Source organism: Cornus florida, unplaced genomic scaffold (assembly GCF_030987335.1).
Source record: "Cornus florida cultivar Cherokee Brave unplaced genomic scaffold, ASM3098733v1 CherokeeBrave_3.0.0_Hap2_Chr09, whole genome shotgun sequence".
NCBI lineage: Eukaryota > Viridiplantae > Streptophyta > Magnoliopsida > Cornales > Cornaceae > Cornus > Cornus florida.
Window position 1 is genome coordinate 89,450,978 of NW_026775579.1, and position 17,964 is coordinate 89,468,941.

Consider the following 17,964-nt stretch of genomic DNA (forward strand, 5'->3'; position numbering starts at 1 on the left):
AAATCTATAGTTTAGGGGGTAATTTATAATTTAGGGAGATTAGTTGCAAAAGGACAATAGTTCAATGATTTTTTTCACACTTTACCCTATAAATTATAAGAATTTTACATTAAAATAAAATAAAATAAATCTATTTTATAATACTAGGGGTGATTAGGAACAGGATTAAGCATAAATGGATTAGAAAATTTTGAAATCATCACTCATCAGTGACAAGGTTCAATCTTATCTAGTAATTCGTAACAATAATTAAATTGTAATTCTTAAAACTCCAAGGACAGTTGCCATGTTTTGAATCCATCACCAATCCATGAGTTTAAAAATCCAATTCAATCTGCCGATTTTGATCAGATCAAGCATACGAATTACTGGATAAATAAACACCCCTTTGTAACCATGAGGACCGAAATATGATTGCTTAATTTAGCATATAAAGTTGCAGTACATAATACTTATACAACCAAATTAAGCTGGCCTCTAAATCTCCTACGCCTACTTGCACAACTTGAAATGCGACAATGCAGGGGTTCCATCAAGCCCTTTCTTGTAGTAGTGGGTGAAGTACTCTTTTATGGTAGTCTCCCTATAGACTGGGGGGTTTTCTTGTGATACCAACTCCTTGATTGGCCCATAAAGTTTTGGTGTAATCTCTTCTGTAAAATGTGTTCTCAAAGAACTTGCCACTGAAATTCTTGGGCCTATCTTGTTGGAAAGCACTCTGTGATTGACACTCTTGAACTTGTCATTGGTAATGAGCTGCACAAACACCGACATGAAAACAAATGAAACAACCTGATGAGTTACATTAGTAACATATATAACTCCTCGAAATATAATCTATCATATACTTGCCTGTAAAAGATCTGCAATATTTATTACAAGAGCTCCAGGCAAGGGAGGAACATCAACCCATTGATTTTCTTGAAGGACTTGAAGCCCACCCTGTTGGTCCTGTAGAAGTATAGTAATGAAGCCAGTATCAGCATGGCTGCTGGTGCCGAAAGTCAATTCAGGTTCAGGGCATGCCGGGTAGTAATGGCTGGTGACGAATAGCCCCTCAGCACAATTCATATCTTTCAGGTGGTCGAGGTCAAGTCCGAGTGCCTTGGAAAGCAATTCTAATAGAGTAAGTCCCAATTTCAATACATACTTGGAGTACTCCATCATTATATCTCTGCAAGTTGAACAAATACATGTATTGCCATATGAATCAACGAAAATGAATAAATTTGGCAGTAGAAGTACAGAAAAACAGGGGATAATTCCACAAAATTGCCTTTGAATCTTTTCCTTTTGGCAAAGAAAGAGCACATGAGAATTCAAAGTAGGGAGATGATGAATTCTATCAGTGAAGTTGAAAATAGTCTAATCAAATGTGGTTAGGATTTGATAAATTGTTGTCATACATGTACAAATATTGGTCTAATTGATCACATACCTGCACACTGCAGGTAGTTCTGCAAGGTCAGGTGGTTGAGGAGCCATGACACAATAAGTGGTGTCCTTCCAATTTGCTGCTGGTGTCTGAAACAGATCAAAATTGCTATTGTATACAAACCTTCCCGTGAAATTACGCGTATAGAATTGCTTCTTTACCTCAGTATCTTGCTCGTGAAACCTGCGTACCCCATCAAACATTTCATCCATGACACTGATCGGAATTCCATGATTGACCACCTGAAAGAAACCCCACTTCTCCGAAGCATCTCTAACTTTTTCTACAATTTCACCAAGGAGAGCTGCATCTTTTTTTATGCCTTCCAGGTCAATGGTTGGAATACTGAACTGGGAATTGCCGCAGACAGACTTCTCTGGAAGCTTTACTTTGTGAGCATGGACAAATATATGAGGGAGCTTGGTCACCCCAACATCTACAAGTCCCTTTACACCCGTTTTTGAATCATAAAAAGCTTTTAACTCACTTTTACGATCAAATTCAGGCATGGTTATGGCCTCAACCTCACATGTGCTTGTTGCGGTCGCCATTTTCTCTCTTGGAAGACAACAAGACCATACAGTTAAAATGCTAGGTTTATGATTGGGGACTCCAATCATTGGAGCATTGGGCCTGTTGAAACTTCATTACAACTTAAAACATGGCATTAACTTGAAAAGAAAATAAAGATACCCTCAGGAAAATAGATATATTCTTCAATGATCTCAAGAGGACACTATGGGATTTCAGTATTTAACTTCATTTGACAAATAGTAGTAGAACAAAAAGAAAATATGACAATAAACATGATGATAAAAGATTCTGATATAAAAAATTGGATTTACATTTCATACTGCACATTGTTGGCTGGAAACACAGACAATTATTTTAACATCCTCGAAAAATGTTGTGTTTTTGTTTTTTTATCTTGTATTTATTTTTGGTCAGGTAATATTGAGCCAATTGGTGGGTGGTGTTTTTGTTTTCTTCTACAGAGGAAAGAGAGATGTTTTAAAAGAAGACAAATTAAGTTGTCTGATGAGCTCTTCAATGACAAAATAAAGACAGTAACGTAGACCCACCCAGAACCTAATCCTAATCCTTTGTCTGCCATGTGAAGGTTTTCTGATCATTTCCAATTTGTCAAGCTCAATATTATAGAACCGGACAAAACATATATCTCAACTATACATATCTAAGACCTCCTACTCCTAACTTTCGATTTATGGGACCACAATAAAATATTTAACATTTAAAAAAAATAAAATAAAAATGAATCATCCATTATGAGAGCATCGATAACATTCAACTATATGATTTGATCATGAAAGAAAGTTTATTGAATGGACACAATCAAATATTTGTCTGTTTACAACTGTAACGACTCGATTAATTACCAAAATAATAATAAAAATTTTGACATGACTTTCACAGAAAATATCCATCAACAACCTGTAAAAATACAAAAATAAATACAATGGCCTCACTGAGCCTTAAATCTAACTTATCCTATCCCAACGCACAATTCAAATATTATATTACATTCCCAAAATGGTTATATACATACAAAAGTCTCGTTCCTCTATCTCATCCAAACATGGAACCCACTTAAGTTACATCAAATTACAATCCATAAAATGTAGCTAGAATTAAAAGTCCATAACTTACAACATTATACTAATTAAACTAAAGTGTCACAAGGTAGTTAATATCACATTTACAAAATATTAGAGTCTAATACAAAAGATAACAAAATAGAATGGGTCTTCAAGCTCATCTAAACCTGTGGTGGACCGTTGTCCGCCACCTCTTTTCCATATCCTGAAAAAATGTTAAAAATAAGGGGGTGAGCATAAGCTTAGTAGGAAGTGTCTAAAACACACTTCTTATGTCCCCGTGAATCCATACAATGAATAGATAAAAAGTGAACGGGATCATGCCATCGGAAAACACCCATTCTTAACCGCAATAACAAGTATATAACAAATATCAACCAATCACAAATTTACCACGATGTCATGAAGTGCAATGTTATGCAAATGTCACTCCCCATTTCCGAAACAATTCCGTTTCAACAACCAAACCGTTAGTGTAGTCCGACCCAAGGCACCTCCATGGCGTCACGAAAGGAAGGTTGGTTAACTATCCACGACCACAAGGCACCTCCAAGGTGTCGCATCCGGCCTAGTTAACTAAACTATTTTCCCCTCTAGACTACATCAACATCACGGACCACTAGGCGCCTCCTAGGCGTCCGGTTTTCGCAACACTTTTAGAAAATATTTTTCCCAAAACAATTTTATTTGTTCTAACAATTATTTTTCCCCCTTTCTCTTTCCCAATGGATACATGAATACTTCATGCTTCAAATCATTAATTTAACTATATGTTTTCACACATTTCCATTTACATTATCATCACAATTTAATGAAAATTTCTAAACATTCATTTCCTTTATTTATTTATAACCATAGCATCCATTTTTCTTCAAGATAATAATTAAATAAATAATCATGGAAACATACAACACATCAAACACTAAGCATGCTCATTTACCGTAATAAAAATAGACATGTATATGAACTCAAATAACACAATGAGCACAATTATCATTGTAATTACAAAGAACTACAACAATAACAAGCTAAGTAATTAAAATTTAGCATGCTTAGAATCAAATTTAAGGGGAAAAATTCACCAAAGGCCAAAAAATTGTAGATTAGAACACTCCTACCTCAAATTGCTGAAAACCCCCAATTTGATCCCAAGAACCCTAAAATTTCGAACTCCCTAGAGAGCACTAAAGTTGAAATTGCTGGTACCCACGCGTAGATCTCGCCGTGCTCTCCGACTTTGCTTCACAAGGTTCTATCAAATTCCAATTGAGTGAAGCTAGATCAAGTCTTGAACTTGCAAAAAGAAAAAAGAAAAAGAAACTGCCGAGGTGAGAATGATGCAGCAAAGAGAGATAGAGAAGCTAATGATCTGCGAAATGGCCATATGGCCTTTTTGATGTTTTAATATAGTGGTGGGACCCACTTATTTTATTTCTTTTTCTTTTAACATTAATTATATATATATACATATATATCACAACATTACAACAACATTTTATTGGAATATAGGACACATATAGTCACACATCCAAGGCTCAAGGAAAGGAATTTATTGGTAAACCTTAAGCCAAACCAGAAGTAATTAATCAAAACTAAGATGGCCAATAAATCTCTCCTAGGCCTAGTTGCACAACTTGAACTTCGACAGTGAAGATGTTCCATCGAGCCCTTTCTTGTAGTAGTGTGTGATGAACTCTTTTATCGTAGTCTCGCGGTAGATTGGGGGTTTATCTTTTGATAGTAACTCCTTGATCGGCCCATAAACTCTTGATGTAATCTCTTCTCTAAAATGAGTTCTGAAAAAACCTGCCACTGAAATTCTCGGGCCTCTCTTTTTGGCAAGCACTCTGTGGTTCACACTCTTGAACTTGTCATTGGTAATGAGCTGCACAAATACACAAACATGATGTGTTACAACTATAATTATAAGATAGTATAATAATCCTACGAGTTTAACGTAAAACATAGACTTGCCTGTAGAAGATCTGCAATGTTTACCACAAGAGCTCCAGGCAAAGGAGGGACATCAACCCATTGATTTTCCTGGAGGACTTGGAGGCCTCCCAATTGGTCCTGTAGAAGTATGGTAAAGAAACCACTATCAGAGTGACTGCTAGTGCCGAAAGTCCGTTCAGGTTCAGGGCATGCCGGGTAATAATGGCCGATGAGGAAAAGCCCCTCTGCACAATTCATGTCTTTCAGGTAATTGGAGTCGAGGCCAAGTGCCTCGGAGAGCAATTCGAACAGAACAAGTGCCACTTCCATTAAATACTTGGAGTACTCAATCATTATATCCCTGCAAGTTGAACAAGTACACCAACAGCAATGAGTTGACTTCGGCAATACAAGTATATATATGCCATTAGTAGGAATCATATAACACAACCAGCAACAGAAAAACAGGGGATGAACCCATTAAGTTGCCTTCATTATTTTGGTTCTTCTGACTCGGAATATATAGTCATACAATTGTATATTCATAGTGGATAAAGCAGATGAAACTGAAATTTTTGCCACAAGATTGTGTAATGTTTTAGACTACCATGTCATCATTACAAGCCATTAGATCATAAAGCTTTTGTGTAGAGTAATTCTGACCTGATATCAATCATAAACCAACAAAATCAACAATAAACAGCCATTCATCAAAAAAAAAAATATTTATTATTATTATTTATCGTAAGCAAAATTTTATTAACAAGAATACAAGAGGCAAATGAGCAAATCCCTCTAAAAAAAGTAAAGCCCACTTCCAGAAATTGGCTAGCAAAAACATCACAACAAACCAACCCTCAAAAGGACTAAACAAAATACATGAAAAGCAAAAGCAAAATCCCACAATAAGATAGAGTTCTAAAGACAAAGGATATGATAAATTATATCACTTAATCAAATGTTGTTAGGACTGAATAAACAGTTGTCATGGATATACCAATATTGGTCTAATCATATATATATATATATACATACCTGCACAGTGCAGGCAATTCTTGAGGGTCAGGTGGATGAGGAGCCATAACACAAGAAGTAGTGTCCCTCCAGTTAGCTGATGGTGCACGATGCAGGTCAAAATTGCTATTGTATATAAACCTTCTCGTGACATCCCGCGAATAGAAATGTTTCTTCACCTCTGTATCTTGCTCATGAAACCTGCGAACCCCATCAATCATTTCGTCCATGACACTGATCGGAATTCCATGATTGACCACCTGAAAGAAACCCCACTTCTCAGAAGCATCTCTAACTTTTTCTACGATTTCATGACGAAGAGTTTCATCTTTATTGATGTTTTGCAAGTCTATGATTGGAATACTGAACTGCGAATTGCAAGAGTCAGACTTGTCTTGAAGCTTAATTTGGTCATGGACAAATATACTTGGGATCTTGGTTACCCCAGCATCTACAAGTCCTTTTACTCCGGTTTTTGAATCATCGAAGGCTTGTAATTCACTTTTCCGATCATATTCAGGCATGGATATAGCCTGAGCTTCACTTGTGGTGGTGGTCACCATTTTCTCTCGGAAATTGTGTTTATTTTTTTTTTTCTTTTTCGGAAAGTGTGTTTAATATTACTAAAACAGAACTGTCTTCTAATAAGATAAAGACGAACTATTCTTCACCATGAAAAAAAAAGGGAAAATTACATATAAATGGAGTTAAAGTTCCATATTTACTTAGAGGCTGAGTCAAAGTCCTATATTTTTCTAAAATGGATTGCTGAGGTGGCACATGGTTTTTTACTGTTTAGAAATTGTGATGCCTAAAATACCCTTCCGCGAAGGTACTACTTTTTCTTCGAAGGTATTACTTTTTTGAACTGAATGTACTACTTTTTGGCGTCCAGGTACCATATTTTTTAAACACTCGCGAAGGTACTACTTTTTCTCCGAAGGTACTACTTTTTTGAATTGAAGGTACTACTTTTTTGAACTGAAGGTACTATTTTTTTATTAGGGAAGGGCATTTTAGACACCACAATTTTTTAAACAGTAAAAAACCATGTGCCACCTCAGCAATCCATTTTAGAGAAATATGAAATTTTGACTCAGTCTCTAAGTAAATATGAAACTTTGACTCCATTTATATGTAATTTTCCCAAAAAAAAATGTTGGTAGGCCATGTTTGAACATCATTGATTGCATCACTTTTTTGGAACGATGTGCCAAAAAAGTAAGAGGAATGATGTGGACAGGGTAGCGACTGCCCATTCACGATTACTGTTTTTATTGGTGAGTTGAATTGTGTTGGTGTTTATATATAAATAGCTAACAATATGCGACTGTATTCTTTCTTTTCTTTTATTTTAAATTATATTTATTCTCTATGTGAATTTATGGTTGAGAGGATTACATATATATATATATATATAAACCGGCATACGGATCTAATAAGTAAAAAAAAAAAAAAAAAGGAAAGTAACCCATATAGCTCTAACAAAGAAAAAAATGACAAAAAAAAAAAAAAAAGAAGAAGAAGAAAAGTAATGCTCTCTCTCTCTCTCTATATATATATATATATAGGCATACGGATCGAAAAAAAGAAAAAAAAGAAAGGAAAGTAATGCTGCAATGCTTTATATATATATATACACACACTATATATTTAAATTTTATCAAGTGAGAACTAAATAGACGAATGAAAGGCTTAAAATGGCTGTTTTGTCAAAAAAAAAAAAAAATATAGTTTTAATATTCCATAAAAAGTGAGAAACTTGTAATTAATGAAGGCATTAATTACAATTCTACTCACTAATAAAAACAGCGACTACAATCGCCTTACTGACTGTCCTTAGCAATCCTCAAAATGTAAAGAAATAAAACGTCAAATTACGGTTATGTTTTGAAAGTAAGTTTATTCATGATCCTCATATTTTGACCATTCAGAAAATTAGTTTTAAATTCACTGGTAGGAATAGATCATAAAGATAGCGGTAGCAATTTATGTTCGTGCATCATAATCGTATCCTTCATGGGCTTTGAGAGGGGTTGGACCACTAAGGGAATTGCTTTTGTTAGAGTTGTTTGTTGTTCTTCTCCATGGGTTGGGTTATTAGCGAGACTTGTTAGCACGTTCAAGCCTCCGTGTCGATGTAAGAATATTATATTAAATAGGTAAATTTAAACTCTACCCATTTAATAATCGTGTCAGGAACTCTCCATACTAACCCAACCTGTTTATTAAACGACTTGTTTATCAAAATAATATATTTAATATTTAATCAAATAATAAATACTAGAAAAAAAATTCGCAATTAACCCAAATATTCAAAATAAGAAGAAAAATCTTAAGGTCTAGTCAAAGTTTATGTTTAAATGACTTAAATATTCATAATAATTGGATTTAAACAGATAACATATTACATAAATCATATTCACAATTATGACATGTTGAGTTAAAGGAATATAAAGGTTACACGGGTTGAACCCCTCAACCCTAACTCGACACGGTTAAGTAAACGGATTAATTGTATCAACCCGTTTATGATCCGAACCTATCTAAGCTCAACCCAAACCCCACTTATTTAGTATCGTGTTGGCAGATCGTGTAATAATTTGGCACCCCTACAAAAAGACCAGGGTAGGAGCGAATTTACATATTAAATTTAGTTTCTTCTCAAACATCTCTCTACATACCTATCCACCTTTAAAAAAGTCTAGAGGTTTTTTTTAACTTTTAACAAATACAAATAACATAACTGCATTACGTATGATGCTAATGATCATTTTAATGGTATGTTTCTTCGTAAGTATAATGATAATGATCATTTTAAATTAGATGAATTCAGGAATTATTAATGGGATGGATTAATAGTTTTTGAATGAGCTAATACTAGGGCTTATTTATTTATTTATTTTGATTGGGCTAAAATTATCTATACTATTTTTTTTATTTTTTTTGTGCGCTCAAGTCCACTAGAATCCACCCCTACATCCACTATACTATATTTCTTTGTAAGTATAATGCCAATCATAGTTCAAAGAGACATGGTATGTTTCTTTGTACTTGTTAAAAAAAAAAAAAATAGAAAAAAAAAAAAAAAAAAGGAAGAAAGAAGAAGAAGAAGAAGCAGCATGATGATTAACATCATGCAAGAGATGCTTAATAAACCATTTCATGAGTCATTGGCTTTGTCGACCGCAAATACAAACACTTTAATGAATTTTTTTGTTCTTTTAAACATCATGAAAAAATAAATAAATATAAATGCCTCTTGTTTTCTAAAATATAGTAATGCTTAATAATAATAAACCCATATTTGGACCCCCATCCTAACACTTGTTGATTTGCTGTTTATTGTATATATATATTTTTAATAAATTACATTGACTTTTGGATAAATTACACATTATTGTTGGTCTTTATTACTTTGAATTTCTTTTGAGTTTGAAAAGTTAATAATGCCATTTATATTTTAATGAGAAATTATTTTTTTTGTTCAACATTGTTAAAAAAACACTCCCACTCAAAGGAAGGATAACATGGACATTTTATAGTAAAAAAAATTAAGAGTAAGGGCATCGTTAGTACACATGTCAAATCTCAAAGGAGATCAAAGTAATAAACTATAAACGATTTACCCGAGTGTAATTTAAAAGGTAAATTACACTGACTTGCTTGAGACTTGGACTATCGAAAAAGAATTGTGTAAGATAAAGTCTCCCTTTTCTCTAAAATATATATCCACACTCTTGCAAGGTTTTATATACGCCATGGAGGGAGAGGCCATATAGAATAGAGGATATGAATCTTGGACTGTTTAATTGCAATTGATAACAAAGACTTAGCACCGGATACTCAAGAATTTTTTTTTTTTTTTTTTTTCCTTGCTAATATGAGTCCATGTTCTTCCCCTTTTTTATTCTTTTTTTCTTTTTCCACCTCTCTCTCCTTATATATACACAAATATGTGCCAAGAAAATCAAGGAAATCAAAACAAGATTAGCAAATTAATATATAGTATAAATGTGTGTGTATATATATATATATATATCTGCATTTTTTTTTTCCTTTAGTTCTTTTTCTGTTTTGGGTCGTTTTTTGAGTTCTTATTATTTTTTTTTAGAGTTTTCATTATTTCATTCTTTTGAGGATGTTTAAATTTCAACCAACTGGGATTCATGAGGTGAAAGTCAATTCATTAAATAATAAATACTATAAATGATGTATATTGTATGTATGTATATATTAGAAATTTAATAATAATAAATTTAACTGAACGGTCAAGTCGGCTTTTTTATCCTTCACTGGACCAATTTAGTGAGAGAGTAAAGGCGATTTTTTTTCATACTGAGATCACATGAATTTTTATTTTTTTTTTATTATTATTTTTTTTCCTGTCAAAAAAACTGCCATGTGCCATACGGCATCTGCAAAGCAAGAACAGAAGACCATGAATGACAGTTTTATGCTTCCTCAAAAGAAAATGATTGAATGGCTGGTGATTGTCAATATGTTGGTCTACGAAGGGTATTGACTCGGGCCCATAACCGACCCATCAGTACAGCCCACTAAACTAATAATGGCCTTGAACTGTTCTTCCATTTCCATTTTTTGGATTCAAAATTTTTTTTAATTGTTTCCGCATTGGGCTTGATCACCTTATGAACTAGAAAGGTCACCATCTATGGATTCAGTGCGCTTTCTAAGATCTAACAAATTTTCTTTTATATTACGCCGTGTAAATCGCAAATCGGTGTGATTCTGGACATAAAATCAAAATTTTATTTTCTGTTAATGATTTCTATGTACCCATCTCATCCTTGAAATCAAAATTTCATATTTAACAAATGAAAGAACACAAGTGAATTACATATATGTTATGTTTAGTAGCATCAAATCCGGGACTTGGTTTTAAGGTTGAAAAAAATTTAGTATAAATTTTAAATTAAAATTCTTCTGATCTCAAATTGAAGATACCGATTAAATGCTATCAAACATAACAATAATGTATGTAATTTTTATGTGCAATAAACATGATGATTAACATCATGCAAGAGATGCTTGATAATCTATGGGATTTACATTTCATGGGTCATGCTTTGCCCATTGCAAATACAAAATCTTTAGGATTGTTTTCTTTTTTAAAACATCATGCAATATATATATATATATATATATATATATATATATGTTTTCTTTTAGAAATAGAGTGTATTTTGACAAGCACTTAAACTAGGCCTTCTCAGAAGTTTATTTCCTCCGCACCAAATGCAAACTACAAATAACTTCTTATTCAAGACAGTTTGGATTACCTGGTTTTGACCCAAAATAACTTATTTCAAATCGAAAACAGTCCAATGATTAATATGCAATAACTTTGCTTTTGATGAACTAAGAGGATTGTTGAATATTTTTATTACTCCGTAGGAGTCTATACATGCAAGTCACTTGGATTATTATGATTTTTGGTATTTAAGAAATGATTAGGTTTCATATATATATTGGGTAAAAGAACAAAAAAACATTCCTGAAGTAAAGGGTTGTTGCAAAACGCCCCTTTACTATTTTTTGGGAGCAACTCAGTTCTTCAATTATGCAAATGTTGCATATAGCTCCCTTATAACTTATTGGAGTGTACTTTCCGATGGTATGAAGGACACAATTACTAAACTACCCCACTTTTTTAATTTATTAGTATTAAAATAACTAAATGTCAGATATGTAAAATATTTATAATACCCTCTATGAAATAAGTTATCAATTTTACTCAAACCCGTCTTTGGGATTTACCGCTGTTGGTATAGAGAGAGTAAGAGAGGAGGGTTTCTTTCACTTTGATTGTGCTTATCATGATCTCTTTTATTGTGGGTCTCTGCTCGATTATGGGTGTTTCGTATTCATATTTTAAGGTCCCATTTTGAATCACGATTGAGCGCATGAAAACCTTTGCTTTATGTCTGTTATATGTTGTAAAATAATCTTGTATGCCTTTTACTTTAATGTTTCTTAATGTTATTTTGTTCCTTGCTGGTCATGAGAGATTTGTTTTATTGGATTTAAGAATAGAATCTTTCAAGGTGTTATATGCATCGTTTTCAACTTTTTGCAAAAGATTCCATAGTCTTCGTCTTGTTGTGAAAACTTTTTAGTTTTTTTGGTTGATTACATTCTTTTCTTTTTTTTTTTAAGTTGGTATTCACACACATCTATTTTCATTGAAGCTTGAACCTTTGAACTCCCTTTAAAAAGTAAAAGCCTGATACGGCTACGCCTAGTCTGTCTTTGTCATGTTGCTTATTAATTTCTGAATCTTGCCTACTGCTATCATTTTTTTGTGTGTTGAATTATGGTGGGAGCTCAAACTCAGACGAGTTTACACTTAAATTGTCTAATGTGATCTTAGCATTATGTTATCTCTTTGTCCTGCTCACTTGTTTTTACTCGTTCTCTTAATATTTTTTTGTCAGTATCCATAATTTTCTTTTTGTTGTGACTGTTGTTTCTAAAATATTATCTTAAATTTTGTTCCTGTTTTTTTTCCGTAACATCTCGGTGCCAGTTTTGAGCAATTTGGCAAAAGTGCTATAAAAAAATGGTTCTTACTTGGTATCTTCAACAATTAAATAAAGAAAATTTTCTAATTAATAAATGATTGCAAGATGATATAAATAATTCATAATAATTGGGTAGATGTTCAATTTATTATTAGCCTATTGCATTTGTCATACTTTTTATTAATATTATTTCTCATAATTCTTCATCTGTTTTTTGTCATTTTCTTATTTACTTACTTTATTTTAGTTGGAATTTTGCTTTGATATTTACTTTTTCCTTTACAGAGACAATGAGCAAGTTAGTTATTGATGGCTTTGTGGATAAGGGGTTGGAAGTTGGAACACACTGAAGTACTTGACATGCAATGCGACAATTCTAATTGGGAAGATGAAATCCTAGCATGGACTGAAACAAAAGATGCCAATGTTGATATTGATGAAAATGTCATTGATGGTGGCTATGCTGAGATGGGTGAAAATGTCAATGCTAACTTGGAGCATGGCTTTAGTCAGGTTGGGTGAAGATGTTAATGCTGCCTTGGAGCATGGCTTTAGTCAGGCGGGTGAAGATGTTAATGCTGATGTGGAGCATGATCTACACGAGAGAGATTACAATTTTTTAGATATTCATTTAAAATATTGTATTAAGTTTATAATAAAGTACTCTTATGATGTAACTGTTGGGAAACGTGCAAGTTTTTAAAACTTTTGAGGGATTTGCAATCATGGATCTTGATTCATCACATAGAGACAAGTTTTATGCAAAGATAAATAAAAGATGATGCATAATTCAATAAACAGATTGAATACTTACATCAAGGGTCTGAGTAAACCTTTTGAACTTTCCTCTAAAGTGAATGTTCTCACTTATTGTAGATCCCTTTAGCAAGATCTTTTCTCCTTCTTTTTGATTATTATCTTCCCTTTAGGAATCACCAATATGCCTTGATGAATGACCTTGGAATCTAGGCTGGTGGTAGCCTCCTTTAGAAGAGAAAACAAAACCCTAAAATTTAGAAAGAGAAAGTGTATTCTTTTTTCTTGTTCTCCAAGTCACCCCTAAAATATACATGAACTCAGGTATATATAGGCAAAATAAAAATAAGAATAAGGAAACAATAAATCATTCTCCATCTCTAATTCAACTTTCTCAATCCTAACATGACTCCAATATCAACTTGGGCTATTGGTGAGAATCCTTTTGGGCTTACTATTTTCTTGGCTCCTATAAATTAATAATTGGTCCGGTCCATTAAACCATGGACCCAATTCAATTAATTCATAAATTAATTTCTACTCCACTAAAAGAAATTAATTGCACTCCAATTAAATAGTAAATAACCTCTAAGTCAATGTTGCATTTTGACCCCTCTATGCTTAATTATTTATCGGATAATTAAAGCCATCAATCCGACAACATAATTAATATAACTATTTTGTTACCTTTGATTATTTCCGGCTCGATCACAGTAAAATATTTATTTGACAAAAAAATAATAATAATTTATTAAATAAATATATATAGAAAACATTTGTCTAAAACATACGAAGGCTTTCGAATTTAATTTGTGATCAACCATAATCAAAACAAAATAAAGACAAATAGCACTGATGCAAATATTGAAAATATAGACCTCTAATTATTAATTACATAACTACCCAAAGTGTCGATCTAAGGATCCCGAGGTATCCGCCGAACAAATCAAAGTAATTATTAATTAATAAAAGAATCTATACTTCTCTCATGCTTGAGAGTCAAAAGCCATGACTGTGATAGAGAGTAATTGCATACGACAATTCTTGTAATATATCTCAATCTATCGTGGACTCGGTTTAAGTCTTAACTAATTAAATGTCCATCCATAATTACCGACTTTAAACCATTTATAATTACTAATTTATATCATAGTATTAATTGCCATTACATACATATATAAATATATTTTGTAATCAAGCAGATACCATCAATTCCATAAAGAATCGAAAAATAATACATTCCATTCACCAATTGTATAATGCTTTAATAATAATATCCAAATAAGAAAATCATGACTTTTACAATCCAAAATTAGAATTTGCTATACTAGGGCACACATATCCTAACAGTAACTTATTAGGAAAAAGAAAAGGAGCGGAGATTTGGAGATTTGGGAAAAAGATTAATTTGCAACCACCATTACATGCATAATTAGAGAGATGGAGATTTGACATTGCAACCATAATTATATTCCACTAAATAAAGTCAGGTGTAAAAGGTGAGAGATTAACTTTGAAGTGATCGAAGGAGAAAGATCAATTTTGAAATGAAAATCACAACAAATGGGTCTTATAAGCAATTGAGGGTACAATGGTCATGTGCAATGGCATTTTTGCCTTCAAAGGCAAAAGTTAAGTCAGACCGTCAGAAAATAAGCTTCGGTGAGTTATAAGGGGGGTAATACGCAGCATTTGCATAGTTGAGGGATTGGATTGCTACCAAAAATAATAAGGGGACATTTTGCAGCAACCTTGTAGTCCAAGAGTGTGTTTTGCTCTTTTTGTTTATTTTTTTCATAATTTTTAAGAACAGTTGAATTTTGGGCTGTTAGAATTGATTTTCTCTCATCATATACATGTAGTGAGAATAGTAAAATTATTCATTCATTAATGATATTTCAGAATCATCTTGGTGAAGCTTTGTGGATTAAAAAAAAAAAATTATTGATCCCTATGGGAATGTGTTTAGTTTGGCTTAATCACTTTAGTAAAAGATGGGTCATAGCACAGCGCTTCAAGGATTGTGTAATCATGTTGGCCTTTTAAAGTTTTTCTTCACCACTAAAAAACACAAACAAGGGTGACCAGTGGCTCTTTCGATTTCTTAGTTATTGTTTTGCTTATTTCTATAAAAACTAAGGACAATATTTAGATTTGGACTTTCACATAAAGAATAATTAAAAAAATTGTGTTAAGTTTATTTTATTTTAGGCTATATATTTTGTATTATATTGTGATTGATTAAATGGAAGGAAATTAAAACAAGAGATGAAAATCAAATAAATAATTTAATTGTGTGAATAATCTATATATTATACATTACATTACATCATTACATCATTACAATGCAACTTTTATAAAGTTTACAAAAGATTTGACACTAATAAATTATAAAGCAATTTGAAAAACACAACATTTTTACATCACAGTCAATTGATTCAACTATTTTATCAATTTCATCAAAATATTGGCGATAGCAATTAGTTTTATTATCTACGTTTACTTATGATAAATTCTAGTATTTGAGACAAATCAAATAAAAAAATTTCCACCTTAGTAAGCCATTACTATAATAAATAACTAAAAATTTTGTGCAAGTCATTACTATATTAAATTGGTGCAATTACTCTAATAAATAAATAAAAATTTTGTTTAAACCTTTACTATATTAAATTGCTGTAAAAGATACCAAATCTGTCAACTAAGAACACATCTGAAAAGATAAAAATATATAAAATAAAAAATTACAAGACCACTAAGGAAAATGGTGACCCACTATATTTACAATAGTATTAACGACCAGGATGACGACCAATTATCACAGGTGCAGTAAAATTTAATTTAGATATTGAATTCAATTTTTTCTTTTTTTTTCAATTGATACTCATACAAACATGCTTTAATGGAGATTTGAACCTTGACCTTTCTTTGAAAAGAAAAAACTTAATACCGCTAGGTGACTGCTTGGTGGTTAAATTTTTAAGTTTAACAAACAAAAGAGAAAAACTAAATTGCATATAATGCTAATGGTCATTCCAATAATTTGTTTCTTTGTATCTGCAAAAAACATGATGATTAACATCATGCAAGATATGCTTAATAAATCATTTGATTTACATTTCACGAGTGGTTGCCTTTGTTGGCTGCAAATACAAAAACATTAATGAATTGTTTTCTTCCTTTAAACATCATGAGAAAATAAATAAATAAATAAAAATATCTGTTTTCTTCAATATATTTTGAAATGAACATAATATATATTGACCGCTTATTGAAAGGCAAGACTTTGATCTCCAGCTCATAACCTTTCTGTTTTCCGGTTGTTAGTCTTGTTATGTAATTTCAGTTTTCTGTTTTTACATCGGGTCTTTTAGATAGTTTTTTTTAGAAAGGTTATTCTTGTCTTTGTTTGTGTCTCGGGTTGAAACAAATTACTATAATTCATCCCCGCCTGTGGATTAGTTGACATTTTTAACAAATTTTATGAACAGAAGCCCTTATTTTCATATTTGTCCTTTCTTGCCTTAATTCTGAATCTACTTCCTGAAAGAAAATAAGTTTCTTAAAATTTTGAATCTCTGAATTGTATTCCCACGGAAGGGAAGTCAATTAATGGAAACAATCGATGATATCAACTACGAGAAAGAAATCTCTTATTGATAAGTTTGAACTCACTACTTAGTTAAGAGTTGTAACATGTGACAGAGAGGAAGAAAAGTTTTAAAATCAATTAAATTCTTTGGGGGCATTGTTAAATCTAAACTATTGGTATTGGTTGGGGTCTAATAATATAAGACATTTATTTTTTATTATTTTTTTTTAAGGTCTAATAATATAAGAAAATAAAACCTTTAGGGACTTTTCTATTGATTTTTTTTTTTTTTTTTTAACAAAAAGTCTAATAACACAAGGAAAAAAAAAAACTATTAAAGGCAAGCTTCCTATTGACTTAGGCCTTAAGCGATTGCCTAAGTTCGCCTAAGGCTTCAGTTGGCCTTGGATAAAAGGCGTTCTTTGATAAAAGATTGAATTCTTGAGAGAAGAGAGTTTTGGTCCGCCTAAGGCTCCAGTCGGCCTTGGATAGAAGGCGCTCTCATTTGAATGATTGAATTTTAGAGAGAACATAGTTTTGGGAGTTGCTAGTATCTCTGAACGCTCGATGCATTTCTGTGACGACCTATGTGGGAGGGGTGTGTCATAGGCGGGTGCAAGAGGCACTCGTAGTGTAATGTCCCCGAATTTTTTTGGATTTTTTTTAATTTTTTTTTTTTATTATTATTTTTTGTGCATCGTTTTGTGTGTTATGTGGGTCTCAGGAGTCGTTTGGGACTCTTAAAAATGTATTTTGATCATCTTAGTCGTTTTTGAGTTATCGAGGTCATTTTTAAGTTTTCAGGGCTGGATCGAATTTTCATACTCAGGAATTTTCCCGGTCTTCCTTTTTCATTTATTATTTCATTTTTGGTGTGTATATTATATGTATATATGTGGTAGGATATTTTTTTGGTAAGGTTGCAATTAGTGAAAGCTTATAGGACTTTTAGCATGATGACACATGGACCCCACTTGGACCAAAATGTGTGGACGAGACCAAAGTTAGATTTTTGTTTTCTAAACACACTCTCTTCTCTGGGGGCGGATCCTCTCCATTGAGCCTTCTGTC

The 17,964-nt window shown here is 32.3% G+C and overlaps 2 protein-coding genes across 4 annotated transcripts; both read right to left on the bottom strand.

Moving 5' to 3' along the window:
* Positions 1-373: 373 nt before the first annotated feature.
* LOC132275023 (1-aminocyclopropane-1-carboxylate oxidase homolog 1-like) lies at positions 374-2,359 on the bottom strand. 2 transcript variants are annotated; one of them, XM_059776401.1, is made up of 4 exons: positions 1,597-2,359; positions 1,439-1,524; positions 853-1,174; positions 374-756 (listed from the first exon to the last, which is right to left on the bottom strand). In XM_059776401.1, exons 1-4 carry the CDS (start codon positions 2,053-2,055, stop codon positions 493-495), a joined length of 1,131 nt encoding a protein of 376 aa, XP_059632384.1. In that variant the 5' UTR covers positions 2,056-2,359; the 3' UTR covers positions 374-492. The 2 variants fall into 2 exon arrangements, with proteins under 2 accessions (XP_059632384.1, XP_059632383.1); XM_059776400.1 differs by having other exon boundaries at positions 1,439-2,358.
* A 598-nt stretch (positions 2,360-2,957) lies between these two features.
* Positions 2,958-6,628, bottom strand: LOC132275024 (1-aminocyclopropane-1-carboxylate oxidase homolog 1-like). 2 transcript variants are annotated; one of them, XR_009470575.1, is made up of 4 exons: positions 6,022-6,628; positions 5,026-5,347; positions 4,170-4,936; positions 2,958-3,256 (listed from the first exon to the last, which is right to left on the bottom strand). XR_009470575.1 is itself a non-coding variant. In XM_059776402.1 (3 exons), exons 1-3 carry the CDS (start codon positions 6,561-6,563, stop codon positions 4,673-4,675), a joined length of 1,128 nt encoding a protein of 375 aa, XP_059632385.1. In that variant the 5' UTR covers positions 6,564-6,628; the 3' UTR covers positions 4,164-4,672. The 2 variants fall into 2 exon arrangements, 1 of the variants encoding a protein (XP_059632385.1); XM_059776402.1 differs by lacking the exon at positions 2,958-3,256 and having other exon boundaries at positions 4,164-4,936.
* Between the last annotated feature and the right edge of the window lie 11,336 nt (positions 6,629-17,964).